The sequence below is a fragment of the Zootoca vivipara genome, chromosome 13 (genome assembly GCF_963506605.1).
Source record: "Zootoca vivipara chromosome 13, rZooViv1.1, whole genome shotgun sequence".
In the NCBI taxonomy this organism is placed as follows: domain Eukaryota; kingdom Metazoa; phylum Chordata; class Lepidosauria; order Squamata; family Lacertidae; genus Zootoca; species Zootoca vivipara.
The window spans coordinates 49,982,627-50,000,844 of record NC_083288.1 but is presented as its reverse complement, the minus strand read 5'-3'; the positions used below and the strand labels follow the sequence as shown (position 1 = coordinate 50,000,844).

The window sequence follows — 18,218 nt, the reverse complement described above, 5'->3', positions numbered from 1 at the left end:
GGGTAATTTTCCTCCTATGATGGAACACCACAACAAAAAGGCATGTGGACTAGGAATATTGTAAACTAGATATTGCTCCTATTGCCTGTGGGAGGAACCTTTTCAGCCTGTATCTATGATGAGGTTTTTTTGTTTATAGTTGTTTATACTTTGCACAACTCTGCAAATTCACAAGGAGATCAACCTTCATGATCTCTGCACTGGGCATAGTAATGGAAGGGCTTGTGATTCCAAGGATGGTAAGAGCAGTTACCAGGTCCATAGTGGAATCTCATTCCAGCTGACTTGCAAAAAGTTGTACTTGACAATGCTTTAGCTCTCCAAGAATGTAAGTGGATTTTAAAGAAATGCTTTGACACAACAGCAATCTAGGTATTGGCTCCATGGAAATGAATGTTGCTTGTACAGTTGCACAAGATAGAGTGGAAGGTGGGAGAATGCAGGGAAGGGAAAGGAAGGGAAGGGAGGGCCCAGAGGGTGCAGAAGTGGGCTCAGGAGTGGAGCTCGGGGAATGAAGAAGACCATGCTGTAACCAGAAATGGACTTTGCCGGGAAGAAAACCAGGAAATATTGACACCCAGGGGCACCTGGGGTCAGAAGAAAGTCGAGTGTTGACCAAGAGAACAATGCAAAGGCAACAGGGGTGGTGGTGGTGGATATAACCTGAAGAATAGAAGGGTTGGGAAGCACCAGGCTAGTCCACCAATGCAAGGAGAGGTGCTGGAGGAAAGCAGAGAGACAATACCAAAGTATTAAAAGATATATAATGAAATAACTAATTCATTTTCATGGGGTTCCACTTGTAGGCTACTTTTGAACCACTGGCTTCTAATCCACAAGCATTCCATATTTTGATAATTCTTGATGTTAAACTGGTTCATCCTGTCTGTTTCACACTCCAACAAGGTAATACACCCCTTGCAATGTAAGAAGGCCTCAGAGATCTGGAAGGAAGCCTTGGTGCTCTGACCTCCCCCAGCTTCATTGGAGCACATATCTGTCAATTGTGTGTGTGCCAGCAATGCTTCTTGCCAGGTGGTGCCCTTCTAGTCTAGATTTGTAGTGGTGTAACTGGCTAGAAAACAACCATCCTGTTTTCAACCACTGGCTGAAGATTACAGCTGGTTGTCAAGCTATTTTTTGAAAATGTGATGGCTTCATTCTTGTTTCTTTCCTACCATGCCCAACTCTTGAGAAATCAGAGTTTAGAAAAACCTGCCTCACTTTTAATCCACCATTGCTTTTGGTGGACAAATTGTAGAATTGAGCCATGCCCGTAAATCTTTCCCCATCTCACTGAATATGCTATTTTCCCCTTGCCACCCTCATCTCCGCATGACTGTTTTCACCCTGATGATTAAGATTTCTCACTAATGGAAATGGCTGTTATTCTCCTCCATTAACTGACACAGATAAAAGGCGCTGTTCTTTTTTTTTTCTAAATTGGCCATCCATTTATTTTTTTGTATTAAATTGAAATACATATATACCGTTTGTCGTGAAAGAGATGGCAATTCTAAGCAGGGTTGGTCTTCTGTAATTTGTAGTTATGGCTACACATCTACATTCCTTATCCCCCCTCCCCATTTCCTTTCCAGATCCTTTGTTAGCCTTATATAATATATATTTTCAAGGTAGGGAGTAGAAATATCACGTGTGTGGAAAATTCTAGTTGATTGCCTGCCAAATATAAGAATCTTCTGCGCATGTGTGCCAATATTATGATTAGGAAAGGGGGGGTGGAGGGGGAGAAGAATGCGTGGAAGAAGTAGGAGGAAAAAAAGATTGATAGATAGATTAGAAATTGACAAGAGTTGCGGGGGAGGGGGTGTCTGATAAGCCTACCCTGGTGTATTTCCCCCCCTCGTATTTGTCAATTCCATCCCATCAGAAGCAGAAGGAAGGCGGCGTGGTATGAGGGAAATGCAACAAGGTGAATCAGCTTGCAGGATTCAGAGATAAATGTTGTATTGTCAGAAGGAGCTAGGATTGTGCCAGATGCAAAAATATAGCAAGCAGAGAAAAGGAGGGAGGAATGGGAGGAGGTGGAAGAGGGGCGCCTGAAAGGTGGTTATTGCACCAATATCCATTAATCTTAACAGCATTTGTTAACTGAAGTGGGGTGGGGGAAGCGTTTGGAAGCGGTGGGGGTTTCGGCTTTATTTGCAAGATTGAAAAACAACACATAAGTGCTTGGTTGACTCAATGTGGGCAATGATTATGTAGTAATGTATGTCCCGTGCCCACTTTCCTCTGCCTGTAGTGGAGTATCAGCCTCTTCTTGGTTAGTTAAACCTAGATCTGCTTTTGCACCTGGTTTTAATCTGAGGCATTAAAATTAGGAGGTCTGCTGGGTATTTTTAGACTGCAATTTGAAAAGAGACTCAACCAGTCACTGGATTGTCTTTGAAATCTAGCAGGCGTGTGCCTGCATTGTATGAGCTGGCCAACCTCAGATGGTTGAGGGGGTGATGGGCAGATCTGAGCTGAGAAGGTGGGATTGAGCTGATGATGCCAACATTTGTATGTGATTGTTTCCCCCACAGGCCTGATTTATCTCTCGGAGCAGCTCCCGTGGCTATTTTGAGTTTGGCACTGTTGTAAATGGAGGCCGAGTTGGCATGAGCAAGGAAGATCTGGCTGGCCTGTATTGTGGATATAAAATTCTGTTGCTGGGTGGGTGGAGAGGAAGGGCTTGGATTTGCACCATGTTTGAAGAGAAAAATGCAGGTTCTCTGTTTACCCACAAAGAGTGGACGCTGTGCTATTCCCACGCACACGCTGACTTTCTCTGTAGTCAGTATGTTTAATCTTTGACCTGGAGGAACCCCCCTGCGGGGGCACAAGAGGGCAGTTTAGCTTCCTGCAGCCCCGTTTAGCCTACGACCTCTCAGCAGAGCTGCTGGCGCAGTGAGCCAATTAGTGCCAGCTGTGATTTATACAGTAGTTTGTGTCCTGTGGCTCATAGGGGTGGGGTGATAGGAAATGAGCAAAGAGGGGCCAGGACTTCAGAGCCTGACAACACATTGTGTTGTAGGTCACCCAAGAGACATTGGGTGGCGGTGACTTCTGGCTCCCTGGTGTAAGTTGGAAGCTACCGCCTCTCTCTCTGTGTACTGGCTGTGCTCTTGATGATGTTCCCCTGTCTAGATTGGAACTCATTCATCACCCTGTTTCTAAAAATATCAGCAAATGTTCCAGGCTACCTTGGTGGGCCAAATCCTGTGCAGATGTATAATTAGCAGTAGTTGGGGAAGGGCAGAGAACCTATGATGTTCCATAGTGGTTGCAAGGGCCCTTGGAGGGGAATTAATGCTAAATATGAAGGTGAAATGTAAAGCTGCTACTGTACTACAAATTGTAATATCTGTGATACTTCTAAGTTGTGCGTTGCTTCATGGACCTCAAGTCATTGATCGTCAGAACAATCTATTGTTAGATAGGTGCCAACATGATGTGATGAACATGAGAAACACTGTTTCAGATACCTGTTTGGTTGTGAAGCTCTCTGGGTGGCCTAGAGCTGTTTTACAAGTTAGGAGAATGAGGTGCTAGAACTCTGGACTTGTACCACTTGACTACAGGTGGGCGATTATATTTCTGATCACTTTCCTATGTAATTATCTATGCTGATTGTAAATTAGCACATCAGGCCCTGCACTGATTTTCCACGTTTCAAGGAAGTGTGTTTGGGGGTTGTTGGTTTTTTATGTATGGGAATATTCAATGTACGACCACCCACCTGCAGTGTAAAACAACTGCCTTGTCTTTAACAGCTGTTATAGATTGGCCAGCCGGTTGAAAGGAAAATATCGCAATATTGGTGCTATTTATATATACGGTATAATTTTTTCTTCTCAGTAAAAATGGGCAAGTAGGATAGTAGAAAATCATATTAGCTTCCAGTTTATCTGAAAAGGGAGATCTATATCTTCTGCTAGCCCCTGCTAACGACATCTTAAGGAACTGGACCAATAATAAATATAGTGCCTATTTTAAGTATGACTATTGATACAGTGGCTTATTTATATTATTGGCTTATCCAAGATGTAGGCACAAAGACAAATAAGACCACTATTCAGAATGCAAGACTGGATGGATGTACACTATTAGCTAAGACAGGCTTTGCCAGCCTGGTGCCTTCTTTCTAGTTGCTGTTGGACTGCACTTCCCATCAGGTGCTCCAGCCATCATTTTGAGAATTGTAGTCCATCTGGAGGGTACCAGAAAGCTGGGCAAAGAGATCTAGTTTAGGTTGGCCCAACTGCTTAGAGAGCATAGACTAATCATGGAAAGAATGCAAAGGTGAAGGGTTTCAGTTATGTCAGGTGAAGGCATTCACAAAGAGGCTACTGTGATCTGGAGAGCAGTTGAGGTCTGTGATAGCATATGAAAGCATGTGCCTGAGCAAGGAGAATGACTTGAAGGGTGCTATCTTTAGCATAGGGGTAACCAGCCAGCATGGTGTCCTCCAGATTGTTGTTAAGCTACAACTCCCACAATCCCTGGGCATTTGCCATTCTGGCTGGGGCTATTGGGAGATGTAGTCCAACAATATCTGAGTCACCATGTTGGCTTACACCTTTTCTAGGACTTGCAGTTTGCTAATATCTGAGTTGCAGGTAGCCTAAAATCAGTGGGAGAGGTGGATTTGGATATTGTAATTACAGAAGACAAGTGGGAGAGAATGTGGGTTAGAAAACTTATTTGTACAACCTCAGTGAGAATTAGAGCTTCTGTGCTGAGGTGCACAGGTCTTACCTCACCTTAGTATGGTCAAAGCATGTAGACAAGCAGCTACTGCCATGATGCTGGAGAGGCTGTGGGAGGCTTTCCCTTTTCTTTTTATCTCTGGTGGGACTGTCTCTGGTGCAGGAGCTTTGGCCAAAGGTATTTTGGGTCATATCTGATGTTATTCAGGTAGTTCTAGATCTTTGGCTAGCATTGCTCTCTGTGCATGAGGGGCCTTGGTGCATGGTGACTTCATTATTGGCAGCTGCACATATAGAGGTGGCACAGCACTGGATAACCAGGTCAGGCTATATGTTACAAGGATGGTATACACATGTGGTATCTCACCTTGTCTGGGTGCCACTGGAATAAGCAAAGAATACAGCTTTATAGAGATTTGGTATCCATTCCTATCTTATGTAAATAGGGACATGAATAGAGTGCATCTGCCGGACTCTCAGAGATCTATCTGGAGTGAATTATTGATATAGATATCGTATTTTTCCATGTATTAGACGAGTTTTTTCCTTAAAAAATTATGTTAAAAATTGGGGGTCGTCTTATACTGTACACAGAATCTGCAGTGGGGGGGGGGTGGGCGATTGGTTGCAGCCGTGAGCAGGAGATTGTCAACGGCTATTGGGTGGTTGATTGGTGACTGTGGCAAGGGCTGTTGTCGATTGGCTGCCCCTGCGGCAATTGGGCGGGCGATTGGCGGCTTTTGCGATTTTAAGCATTGGTCAGTCGGGTGAGCGATTTTCGGCAACCCCCCCCCCCCAAGCTCAACAGCTGTGGGCAATCCCACCCAAAAAGCTTAACAACTCTACAACTCTTGACAATCTCTCCCCCCCCCCCATTTTCTTAATTTGGAGTCCCCAAAAAACAGGGAGCGTCTTATACATGGGGGTGCCATTGGTTCGGGTTCTACCTTCTGCAGCAGGAAAGAAAACTGCAATGGGAATATGAAACTGAAACTTTGGAATGCTTTAGATCAGGCCTGGGAAGGGCACAATGCTACCGGTAATTTGGAATTGACCATTAGGTCATGTCCACGGGTGCCCATAAGGTATTGGGCACATGTAGGTATATTTCTTCTTCACACAAAACAATCTCTCCACTCTAATCAGTCTTGAGTTCTCGTTCTCTTCCAACAAAAATTTATACAGCTGTCACAACCAGTCATCATATGGTGAACCTTCTCGCTACATATCCCATGCCCAGATGCACTGTGCCTTGCTTGGCCCTTTTGTGTCTCCCTGAAGCATCAAGCCTCCTTGGAGTTTCTGGGAAGACAAACCCATGTTGCAAGGGAATACACTTTTTGTAAGCAGCAGCAACAGTACTCTTATCAGATGAAGCTTGTAGTCAGTTCAATGCTGGTTGAAAGGGAGCAGGGGTGTGGCAGGGGTCTCCCCCAGCAAGACATGTCTGCCTATGTTTCCCTCTCCCCTGCCCTGCCTTTCCTCATCTGGAAATGCTGGTGGGAGTCTGAGAGTATTTTAATATGTGTCCCAGGTGTGCAGACAACTTAGGCCAGACTGTGAAGGATAAAAGGAAGAACAGCTGGGTTGGCAGCTGTAGAATAAATTGATTTTTATGCATTTGTTACATTGTCCACCTTTTCTCCCCAAGAGACTTGGAGCAGTGTCCACAGAGGTTTCTCAGCAGTCCTGAATCCAGGCTCTGGACAGACACACCACCTAGCCGTGTTCCTTTTAGACCTTTACCTGAGGCTGAGACTTTGACCTGTAATGAGGCCAGGCAATGGACACAGGTTTTCCAAAGCTAAGCCAGTTCCCTGTCCACTTCAAGTATCATGGCTTTTGGAGTGGTGGTGCTCTGTATAACAGCAAGGGTTGCGGGGGTGGCTATTGAGAGAAGTTGCTTGAGGTGTGAGCAGGAGCAGTATAGGTTCAGGAGCAATCCTGCATAATGATACTTGTAATACAGGACTTTTCAGAGTGCAAAATATGTTACAGTTCATATTTCATATATGCATCAACCAGGCTCAAAGTAGGTTAGTTGCCTCTTACCTCCAGGGTTGGGCTTGGTGGACTTTCAGTCTCCTTCCATCTGTTTGTTTATTTGTAGATTTATTTTTGTGGGCTGCACTTCAGGGAAAGGGTTCTCAAATATGTCTTCAGTCACTTCCTAACCACAAGAACTTGTTTGTTCAATTTCAGTAGGAGACCCATTTCAGAAGCCTGGAGCTGCAACACTAACATAATCTGTGATTCTCCCATCTCAGGGGCCCTAAGCCTAGATTTCAACCCAATTCTTGGGAAGCTGGGTTGGTCAGCGTCAGATGAAACAACAAAGGCTTGCGTTGCCCAGACTTGGAAGGGATTTGGGCAAATGGTGACAGAACCTGACGTATTGGTCCTTCTAGTTTGGGAAAAGGTTTTCTGAGCACCGACACTTAGTGGGGTTACGTCCCACATTAATCACAGCCAGGTTAGCAGCAAGACTCTTCTGTCTCCTTCCCCGCCCGCCTTGTCTGGCAAGACAAGAGAAATCGCTCAAGGGGGCAGAGTGGCTCTGGAGCGTCTAATTACCACTGAGCCGGCTGTCCTGTGATATTAACGAGTCGGCGGCGTGTGTAGCCTCCGTGTGCGGCTCGCTGTAGATAGAGCCTTCCTCTGTGCACCGAGGGGAGCAGGAGGTTGAAAAGCTGTCGGAGAAAACGCAGAGGATTAATGGTCCCTCCTCTGTCTTAATATACTGAAGTAATTTCAGTTGATGCCGGCAGAGTCGCTTCTGATTTACAAGAAGTGTGAACGAGAGGGGAGTTGGCCCGGGTGACTCCTATTAAGGAGTTATGCCTCGTCGCTACACCTGCTGCATGGTAGAGTGTCTGTGTCAGTGACAACCAGCCTTCAGCCAGCCTGCCTGGAGGATTTTCTTTAAATCCCTGGCCCACCCAGTTGGCACCACTGTGCCTTGCAGTGCTACCAGGAAGCACTTGAGCAGTGGCCAGCCCCAGGTCTCCCATTCATCTGCTGGGACTGAGGAGCTTGTAAGGGAAGGGTGGTAGTGCTTTGGGAAGAGCATCAGACAGCAGCTGCTGGAGGTGAGCTGGCAAGGCACCAAGACATGGGGGTCCTTAGCCATCGCAGGCTGGAATTAAGAGAATTTGGAACACTGGGCTGGGGAAGTAGCAGGAGGAGGGAGAGTGACCTGCAACTCCCAACCATATAAAAGGTTGCATAATCTCTTTTTAGGGTAGGAAGGCTGGCCGTACCAGGTGCAGAGTATTGTCATTTGGCATTTGCAACAGGACAGAAGGGAGGAGATGAACTCGTAGGCAGCCCTCGCATGAACAGAGGAGACCAACTTTAGGGTCATTCAGACAGACGTGTCTTGCTTTCATCCTGTTTGCATGCTTTGTACGTAGGAGAGTGCATTTACTCCTTCCCCATCCCCTTGTGAGGAGGGGTGTGCTCGGTGCACTTATGTAGGACTAAATCAACCTTCCCCATTCAGCAATGGGAGGGTGGGTGAGGTTGTAGCCTCAGAAGTGCCTTTTCTTTGCCTGGCCTTGAATTTCAACCCACAAGTGTTTTAGGTGGTGGCCCATATGCACTTGCAGCCTCCTGTGCCAAAAGGCAGGTCACCCATTGCCTCCCCTCCTTACCCACTGCCCTTCATGGCTTCAACTGTTTTGTGAAGCGAAATGAGCCAAGGTTTTTGTGGAAGTCCCTTAGGGGGATTGTCGTCTGTGCCCTGTGACCGTCTTGAGAGTGTTGGAACAGATGGCTGCTCTTCTGACCAAGCGGGGTGGGGGAGGGGTGGGAGAGTGAAAGCAAAACCGCCTTAATAGTAAAAAATAGAATCGTTCAAGCCTGTCTGGATAAAGTTGACCACAGGGGTGAGGAGGAGAGGGAACTCCACCAGGGTTTCCAGCTTCCCCTAGCGTGGCTCTTTCAGTGCAGTGGTGAGACCTGCTGGCAGAGAGCACAGTGTGAGGAATGGAGAGAGGATAATTGTTTCAGCATGTGCGTGAGCTTGGAGTGGTAGCTGCCCAGAAGTAGCAAAGCACACAAGTGATTTCCTTCTCTTTCTGTCTTTTTTTGTTGGACTCATTTCCCTCCCTCCCACCCCTCCCTTTATTTTCAGACGAAGAGGAGGAAGAGCTGCGCAACTTGGAGAGCCCCCTTGTTGTCAAGAAGAAGAAACGAGGGCCCAAAAAGCAGAAAGAGAACAAGCCAGGGAAACCCAGGAAGCGCAAGAAATTAGTAAGTTGCCTCCTTTTCTCCACTTTGTACATGCGTGCATATCTGTTAATGGCATTAGTGACTTGCTGCTTTTTGAAGGAGGTGGACGTTTGATGGGGCAGTCGTGATAGTGGCAAGACTGTCTTACTGGGGCCTACGGGGAACCAGTTTGCAAGGGGGGCAGAGTTCCTTGATGCCTTGGCCATTCTGACCCCTCAAAGGCTAAAGAGTTCACTAGAAAGAAACGGCGAAGTTTGACTTTGGACTGGGATTCCCTGCCACCCACCCCCGGCTATGCTAGCTAATTGGTTCTTCAGCTTATGTAGTCCTGGTATGCAGAGGTGGAATTCCGCATTTGTTGAAGGCTATGGTGGATTAGATTCCTCCTCTTCAGGGAGGGGGGACTTTGCGGGTGGGACCCGCTCTACGCACCGAGCAGGGGGGCGTGTTCGGCCCCCTGCTCCACCTATACCTGCTGCCGCGTTCAGGGCCCTGGCTGGCCAATAGGGCCAGCTCGTGGGCGGTGTTTACCTGCTTCAAAAGAGCACGGCAGCCTCCGGATCTCCCCTTCTGCTGCTGCACCTCAACGGATCTCCCGCCCACCCTCCCTTTAGGTCTTCCCTTAGTGTGTTTGCTTTGACCTTGCTATGGACTTCGGTTGGTCGCCTTTGGTTGCCCAAGGGGCCTGGTAGGAGTTTTTTATCCAATTGGCTAATTGGCACCGGCCTCTTGGTTTTTTCGCCTACCTCATAGCAATTCGTCACAACTTCTTTTGGTATTGGGCGGTAGGCATTGGAATATGGAGTAGTCTGGTGTGTTCGAGGACTGGTTGTGGCCATCATCCAACCCTCCTCTTATAGGGGCATCCCCTTAAGGGATCCGGCGGTCGTGGATCCCGTCCGATGCCCTGCTGGTGGCTAGGGCCATGGCACGACCCCCGGTGGCACCAGGGGGAGCTTTCAGTTGTATTTGCATCAACAGGCTCCTTCCTTGGGGTGTTAACCCGATATGACCCCCCCGCTGAGCGGGGTGGAGTCACGCTTGCTAGAGAGTCCAATGCCTATGCCAATACCTCTCACTTGCTCTAACCAATAAAGTTGTGGCCTTATTCTACCCATTAACTCAAATACCATGTGTCACTGTGTCTTTATTTCTCGCGGGGGGCGGGTCCTCGAACCGCAAATGGAGGGGCACAAAAGGCACACATTTAACTGGGTGGGAGAGATTCCTCATAGGGTTTTTTTTAATCTCCCCTCTTCATTTTGGATGAAAATGAGTTGTTTGTGTAATATCCCTAGTTTTCCCATGCACCAGTCACAGAAGTCTTTGGACCTCCCTGTCAGTGGGCTGCACCTCCCTGGGGGCTCTTGCTTTGTAACAGAAGGTTTTCTGCCTGAGGCATGCTGCTGCTGAATCATCTCTTCAAGGTTTACTGTTTGATTTGCGGGTTGACAGTAACTGCAGGCTGGTTATTTTGCTAAGCCACTTTATCTCACCATAATGAACGGGTTGCCCTTGTCCTGGCACGGGCTCCTTTGCCCAGCAGGAAGGCTGTTGCTAATTAATGCTAATGATCTCACTTGTTGTGCCCTCTCACTCTCTGTCTTCCCCTTGGCAGGTCAGTGAGGATGAGTTTGAATCTGACCGAGAGGAGTATCGGGCCAAGTCAGAGAGTGGCGGCAGTGACTATGGAGGAGTGGGGAAGAAAAAGCGGAGGAAGCATCGGGAGAAGAAGGAGAAAAAGACAAAACGACGGAAAAAGACGGAAGAAGATGGAGTGCAAAAGCCAAAGGTAGAATCCTAGAATTGTAGAGTTGGAAGGGACCTCAAGGGTCATCTAGTCCAACCCCAAGCAATGCTGGAATCTCAACTAAAGCATCCATGACAGATGGCCATCCAGCCTCTGCTTAAAAACTTCCAAGGAAGGAGAGTCTGCAACCTCCCGAGGGAGGACCCTTGGAACTTGCTGGATAACTCAGGGAGTTTGCACCTCAGACTCCAGACTAGAGCCACCACCACCCAGAGTTTTCAAATAGCTTGGTTTAAAAATAATTTTAATAATAATTGTAAGAACACAAAATAACATAATAAAAAGAAGAACTAAAACAAAACAGTTGGGATGGGAGGGGCAGAATTATAGGTTTTGTGCTCATGCCGAGACCCAGAATTAGACCCGTCTGTGTTTCTGCAGCCCTGTACTTTTCAACAATCCCCACACTTTTCCACCATGCAAGGCTGTGCTAGCACTGATTGGAGAATTAAAGGTAAAGGGGCCCCTGACCATTAGGTCCAGTCGTGACCGACTCTGGGGTTGCGCGCTCATCTCGCATTATTGGCTGAGGGAGCCGGCGTATAGCTTCCAGGTCATGTGGCCAGCATGACAAAGCCGCTCTGGCAAACCAGAGCAGCACATGGAAACGCCGTTTACCTTCCCGCTATTTATCTACTTGCATTTTGACGTGCTTTCGAACTGCTAGGTTGGCAGGAGCTGGGACCAAGCAACGGGAGCTCACCCCATCACAGGGATTCGAACTGCTGACCTTCTGATCAGCAAGCCCTAGGCTCAGTGGTTTAACCACAGCGCCACCTGGGTCAGGCAACAATAAACCCTCCAAACACTTTTTCTTCACGCTGTGTTGGCTTCTGGATAATCCCACATACCCAGATATTTTTCTCAGTGCCACCTGCTGAAAAAGCCATAGGCAAAGCAAGGGCGTAGGAAGGGGGGTTGGGGATGGCCCGCCCCGGTGTCATCCATGAAGGGAGTGACAAAAAGGCACACTGTGGGGGGCTTGCCCCACTGCCCCAGGCTGCGGGCAGCGGATGGCCCCACCGCCGCCATGTGTGGTGGATCTCTCGGTCATGCGCGGATCACGCTGCCCCCTGCGCAGCTCACCCCCCCCCCCGGTGCACGGCATGGCTGCAGCTCCAGGTGCCCATCACTGAGGCAAAGAAGTGTGAGCAAGGCAGACCCAGCAAGAGAATGCAGAGAGCTCCACAGTTTCTCAGGCTCCTCACACAATCTCTGCCAGCACCTGTGTTTATTCTTCATGGGCATTTACAGTGCTGAAAGGCAGGGACTTTGATCTTCTTTATTTTAGGTTTTTATTGAATGAATATTCAGTAGATAAATGATCTCAGGGTGTCTCAGGGTTTAAAAATATAAAACCAATAGAATACAATGAGATATATTGGAAAGCAGTAGCAAACAAAGCAGAATGCCTGGAAAAAAAAGTATAGAGCTCCACATCTTAAAATACCCAAGCAAATAAATAGGCCTCTCCAATTTGTTCCAAAAAGACATTGAGCTCAGTACCAAACAAGCCTCCATGGGGGAGAGTCTTCTAGAGCTGGTCTGCTGTAATGTAAGAAACTCTGTCAAGGGTTACCACTTGCTTTGCTTCAGCAGGCAGAGAGACCCATGGGTCTGAGCTCTTAACAACTGGGCAGTTTTGTGTGAGAGAGAGCAGTCTTTAAGGTAGCATTGTTCCCAAGCTGGAGCCTCCTGCTCCTTCCTTTGACATTATTCTGTGGAGACACGTAACAGGGTTAGTAGCAAAAGAGCCCCCACAGGGCAACATTTCAATATTTTGCTCAGGTTGCTTTCTGGGAGGTATTAAAGCAGAAAAATAAGCCTACTGAGACCGGGTGGGCTTATTTTTCTGGATTAAACCCGGAGTCACCCTTGACCCTACACCAAATACAGGTTTGTTTTTCTTGATCAGCTGCCAGAACAATGGTCAGGCATGTTTCCTACAAATGCCTAGCAAGTTCAGCCTCCTGGTTTCCCACTTTCAGTGTCATTCAGGGATAGAGTGTACTGGGATGCTTGTGGGATTCCTCTATATTTATTTGTCAGCTGTAGCACAGAATGTGTTGCAGAATCCCAGTGGGCCTTTCCTCCGTCCCTTGGGATGATGCCACTGTCCATAAAGTGGTAGAGTGTGAGGGGATTAATGCTCCAGCAGGCACAGAGTGGTGGATGCATCCAGCATGGTGGCTTAATTTGTCAAGGCATGCTTCAGCTCCTCTCAGGGCTGATGTAGAGAACCATTTGCATTCCCAGTCCTTCACTTCTCTTGTCCCAACACTCTTCCCCTGGTGCAAAGCAACAGCAGGGAGATTGTTGTTTAAATAGCTCAAAATATACTGAACTTTTCATGTTTCTTTCAAGGTGGAGCAGAAATCCTCTGCTCAGCTGCTCATGACCTGGGGGCTGGAAGATGTGGATCATGTCTTCTCCGAGGAGGATTATCACACCCTGACAAATTACAAAGCCTTCAGCCAGTTTATGAGGTGAGTGTCTGGAATCCAGGAGGAATGGTGGGCTTCAAGGTCCACCTATTCACAAATGAAAGAAAATCAGACACTGATTGTTGTTTGGAGATGTGGGGTAAGCTTTGTGAACAGCGGTTTCTGATTAACTTTTTTTTTTAAAAAAACAACTGTGTGCGGATCACACACACTTGTTTCATGTACACTCAAGGAGGAGTGTGTTGTCAGATAAGGATGTCCAAACTCCTGTTCACTCCTTTTTAAGCACTAGTGCCATTGGCCACTGACTTAGATGGCTTTAAAATGAGATTAAATAAATTCAAATCAGATAAGGTTATTAGTACTAGTCCTGGTGGCTGTAGTCTACCTGTAGGATGAGAGGTTGGGGACTACAAGTAGGAGAGTGCCGTTGCTCTCATGTCTTACTTGTGGGCTTCCGAGAGGCATCTGGTTGGTGCTGTAGGAGCAGCATGCTGGACTAGATCAGCCTTCGGTCTGATTCAACTTCAGGGCTTTTCTTATGTTCTTTTGTTGTTGTTGTTTAGTCGTATCTGACTCTTCATGACCCCATGGACCAGAGAACGCCAGGCACTCCTGTCTTCCACTGCCTCCCGCAGTTTGGTCAAACTCATGTTGGTAGCTTCGAGAACACTGTCCAACCATCTCGTCCTCTGTCGTCCCCTTCTCCTTGTGTCTTCCATCTTTCCCAGCACCAAGGTCTTTTCCAGAGAGTCATTTCTCTTCTCACGAGGTGGCCAAAGTATTGGAGCCTCAGCTTCAGGATCTATCCTTCCAGTGAGCACTCAGGGCTGATTTCCTTCAGAATGGATAGGTTTGATCTTCTTGCAGTCCATGAGACTCTCAAGAGTCTCCTCCAGCACCATAATCCAAAAGCATCAATTCTTCGGCGATCAGCCTACTTTATGATGTCACTAAATGAACAAATGCTTTGGGAGTGAAGGCCTTTGAGTAGTCTTGCCTTTTCTTATTCTTGTCTCTGGGAACTGCAGGAATGTGAATGGTTTGTTAAACTGAAGCAACAGATTGCTTTACTAGTTGGAGTAGTGAAATGGCAAAAAGGCAATGAGTGGGGAGGAGGAGGAGGAGACAAGAAAGCAAAAAACCTGTTTTTGTAGTGAGTGTGCTGTAGATAGCCTTTCTCAGCAAACAGTCTTGTTAAATGCAGGTACCGGAGCACCAGACAGCCCAGTATCTGCATCCACAGACTTGAGGGCTTATCTGGCTGTGAGCCTGTGACTCAATCCAGGCAAAGCTGAGTTCATGTCAGCTATAAGGCAGCTGCCAGTGGCCTTGGCAGGCCCCCGTATCTCCCTGCTTTGGCTTGGCGGGCTGAGGTGCATTCTGCCGCCAACAACTCTCTGTGACCAATGGCAGCAATCCGGCACCAACATTCACGAGATCTTGAGGCCACCTGGGCCTCGCCAGTTTAATCAAGTCAGTGATTTGTGCCAGGGGCTCAGGGGACAGGCTTGCCAGTGGGGCTTTTGGAGAGTAAAGCTCTCAGCCTGGCTCTAATTAGCTTTAAATTGTTTGGCACTCGCCTGTACCTGAGGCAGTTTGCCTTCTTCCCCTGCTGCTGCTGCTGGGATCAGCCAAGAGCTCCCTCAAGACCAACAAGATGGAGCTCCTGCTGGAAAGGCCCTTTGGAGCCCTTTCACATGTTCCTCATGGCTCCCCGAGGGCTTAAAGATCTGCTGTGCATTTGGGACATCTGTGTTCCTGAAATGCAGTGTATAATCAGGACTTCTAGAGGTCTCCATAGCTGCCATATGCTGTAGTATCTGGTGGTGTGCTATCCTTCAGTGTGCAGAGTGCTTTATTGTTCCTGGCACGTTTCTATCCTTGGCAGCAGCCCTGTGAAGTTATTCAGGCCTAGAGTGGAAGATTTGCTGAGGCCATCCAGCGACTCTCATAGCAGAGCCCCAGGGATTTGAAGCTGGGTCTCCCATTCATCTGAATCCAGCAATCTGTTCTCTATAGCATTGCTGGGGCAAGAATGGTGCTGCAGTACAAATGGTGCCTGCCAACCCACGGCTAACCCTGCTGTTTTCTAGAGCCGCCGTCCTCCCCTCCCCTCAGTCAACTATAGCATCTCCTAGCTAGTGATGTTGAAGAGTGAGCAAACAGAACGAAGGCCCTTTGCTTTGTGGCTGGGGCAAGATCACGGTTTACAACTCTTAAGAAAGGGATGGAGAGAAGTGAACAGCTTTCAAAGTGTGGACTGAAGCTTGAGACTGATATGGAGGGATAAAGAAGCAGCTTTAACCATCAAAATAAAAAGTGACATGATCACGGAAATGGAAAAGAAATATGAGTTTAGCACAGATATTCTGAAGAGTTGGAAAACTTGGGTGTTATCGCAGGTGGCTATTATTGGTGCTGCTTCTAAACAGGTTTTGTCCCTGGACAATCCAATTTCTCTGCAGGAGGAAGGATGAGATATAATCTGTAGTTTTTCCCAGCGTCGCGGTGATATGAGTCTGTCATGTTGCATCCATCTATCTTTGTATTGTGTTCTTTGTGTGTCTCTCCCCCCCTTCCCCTCTGCCCCTTGATCTGTTTTTAATATTCCACCTCTGTCTCTCACTGGATGTAGAATTGCTCCCATATAGTATCACAGTCCGAAAGAGTGACATTTGCTGGCCTTTTCTTTATCTTGTTGTACTTGTCTCTGCCTCCCCATTTCCCCCACTGCATTCTTTGTCAGTCTCACCACATGCGAGGCAAAGCAGGCCTGCTGCTGCTTTGTTTTATGCGGGCCTGTCTTTGTCTTAGAGCCCCGCCTATTTCTGGAAAGCATTTTGAAATGAAATAAATTCAGACTTTTTCCTCCCCTCTCCCTCCTCCTTTTCAAAGCAAGAGCTCATATTTCTTTAATAGCATCCCTTAATAGTCTGCAGTGCATTATGGGCCATGGTGACCATCAATAATTAAGAAGTCAAAATGAGATCATAGCACAGCTCTGTATAACAGCCTTCCTATTGGTTCAGTTCAGAAAATCCTCCATATCATGCTTTGGAGGGCGAGGAATATGAAATGGGCTTGCATGCTCTCTTCTCCATCTCTTTCTTCTCCTCTTGAGTCCCTCCTCCATTTCTAGGTCGCTCTAACCATAGTTTGCCATGACACCTGAATCAGACAAACGATGGTTAGGGATGAACTTCAAACTGGTGTGTAGCCTCACTTCAGATCATGGTTTAAAGGTTAGCCCTAGGCATAGATGGTTGAAGTTGTGGTTGCTCTGGCTTGAACAACCTGGAAGTGAAGGAGGGAAATTGGTGTGCAAGGATTGGGTGGCAGGGGTGGAAGAAAGGAGACTTGCAGCATTGTTTGAACTGATCAATTGTCAGTGACTTGCCGGGCTTTTTAGACTTGTCTCTGCAGCTACAAAGATGAGGATCAACCTCCTTGGATCATCCTTGTTCCAGGGGAACAAAAAAAGCTTGCAAGGAAAAAGGACCTTAGCAGATGCAAGCCAGGGAGATTTTTTCTATTGTTAGCCAAGATGAAACAAGATGACCTCTTGGCTCAAGAGGTTCTTAGGCCTTACATTTATGGGAGTGAATGATACCCAGCTACATTATGTGTGTAGCAAATGGCTGGGCTACCCCCATCGCCAGGAATATAGCATTACTCTCAAGTTGAAACCTGAAATTTTTCTATTGAGTGACATAACACAAAGCCCAGGGCATAAATTGATCTGGAGCTGTGCCCTGGTATGTGTGATACAATAATAAAGGGAAGCATTTCTCTGAGTAACTGGCAACCAGTCCCCTTCCCCACATACAGGTTAAGGGAACAGGAATTCTAGGAAGACTTGAGTTTTCACGCCTTTCTTCTGTTACTCCCACTGTGTGTGTGTGCGCATGCGTGCGCATGTATGTATTCGAAACAAAATAAAAAAATTCCTTCCAGCAGCACCTTAAAGACCAACTAAGTTTTTATTTTGGTATGAGCTTTCGTGTGCATGCACACTTCTTGTATGTATGTATGTATGTATGTATGTATGTATGTATGTATGTATGTATGTAATAATGCCCTTCTGTAATCTTCCCATGCAAGTGAAGAAATTGGGATTTTGTACAGGTTTTAAGTATTTGAGGACTTCATTTTCAGAAGTCTAGCCTTTATGGCTGCATTCTTAGACTTGAATGTATGTGAAATCTCATGGATGGGTCAGGCTGAGTGGAGCATGATTTCAGGTGTTTTAGGCTCCAGGGTCTATGGATAGAAGCAGCAGGGATCCTGACAGAATTCGGGGCTTGAGCACGATCATGGGTCAGGGTTTGCTGTGCTAGAAATTAACCCCTTTAGAATCTTGTGCATGGCTTTCCCTGTCAGATGGATGAAGGCTTGTATTTATGCCCATTGCACAAGGGCTGTGAATGTCAGCCTGCCAAAATCCCAGAGGTCCTTGTACACTCGAGCCCCAGTTGGTTCAAATGTCGGCATGCTGGTTACGAGCGCTTTGTGTTGACAGCAGATGAAGTGCTGAGGCTGGTTGAGGGCAGAGAGATCAAGAAGATGCAGCATCTACAGCGAGGATTATTGCAGATGATGGATGTCTTGTGCTCCAGGGTTCTTGGCTGCAGGGATAGAGGGATGAAGGAGGAGAGGAGGTCAGAGCTATCGCCTCCAGCCCTGTACGGCAACATGGTGCTTTGTTTCTGTGAGTGTGGTGTTGGCCTCTATTGGATTAAACAGAGCATTGGCCTGTTCCGGTTTGGCTGTTCTTGTCTTCCCTTGAGACAGATAAGAGCCAAAAGGAGCAAGCAACTGTAATCCTTGCCTTGCTGGGCTATGAGGTTAGCTCAGGGGAGGGGCAAGCTGGGGTGATTTATCTGTTTATGTTTGCTCTATGGAATAGGCTGCTTCTATGTTGGACTGATCCTGTAGTTCAACAGGATGCCTCCAGGTAATGGTAATAATAATAATAATAATAATAATAATAATAATAATTTATTATTTATACCCCGC

The 18,218-nt window shown here is 47.1% G+C and overlaps 1 protein-coding gene across 3 annotated transcripts in view; it reads left to right on the top strand.

Moving 5' to 3' along the window:
* Nucleotides 1-18,218, top strand: part of CHD3 (chromodomain helicase DNA binding protein 3) — a 59,635-nt gene that overhangs the window by 4,693 nt on the left and 36,724 nt on the right. For all 3 annotated transcript variants that reach the window (XM_035134441.2, XM_035134442.2, XM_035134440.2), the window contains exons 2-4: nucleotides 8,848-8,966; nucleotides 10,564-10,737; nucleotides 13,120-13,241. In XM_035134441.2, coding sequence (XP_034990332.1) covers nucleotides 8,848-8,966; nucleotides 10,564-10,737; nucleotides 13,120-13,241 — 415 coding nt within the window. The remainder of the gene's footprint in view (nucleotides 1-8,847; nucleotides 8,967-10,563; nucleotides 10,738-13,119; nucleotides 13,242-18,218) is intronic.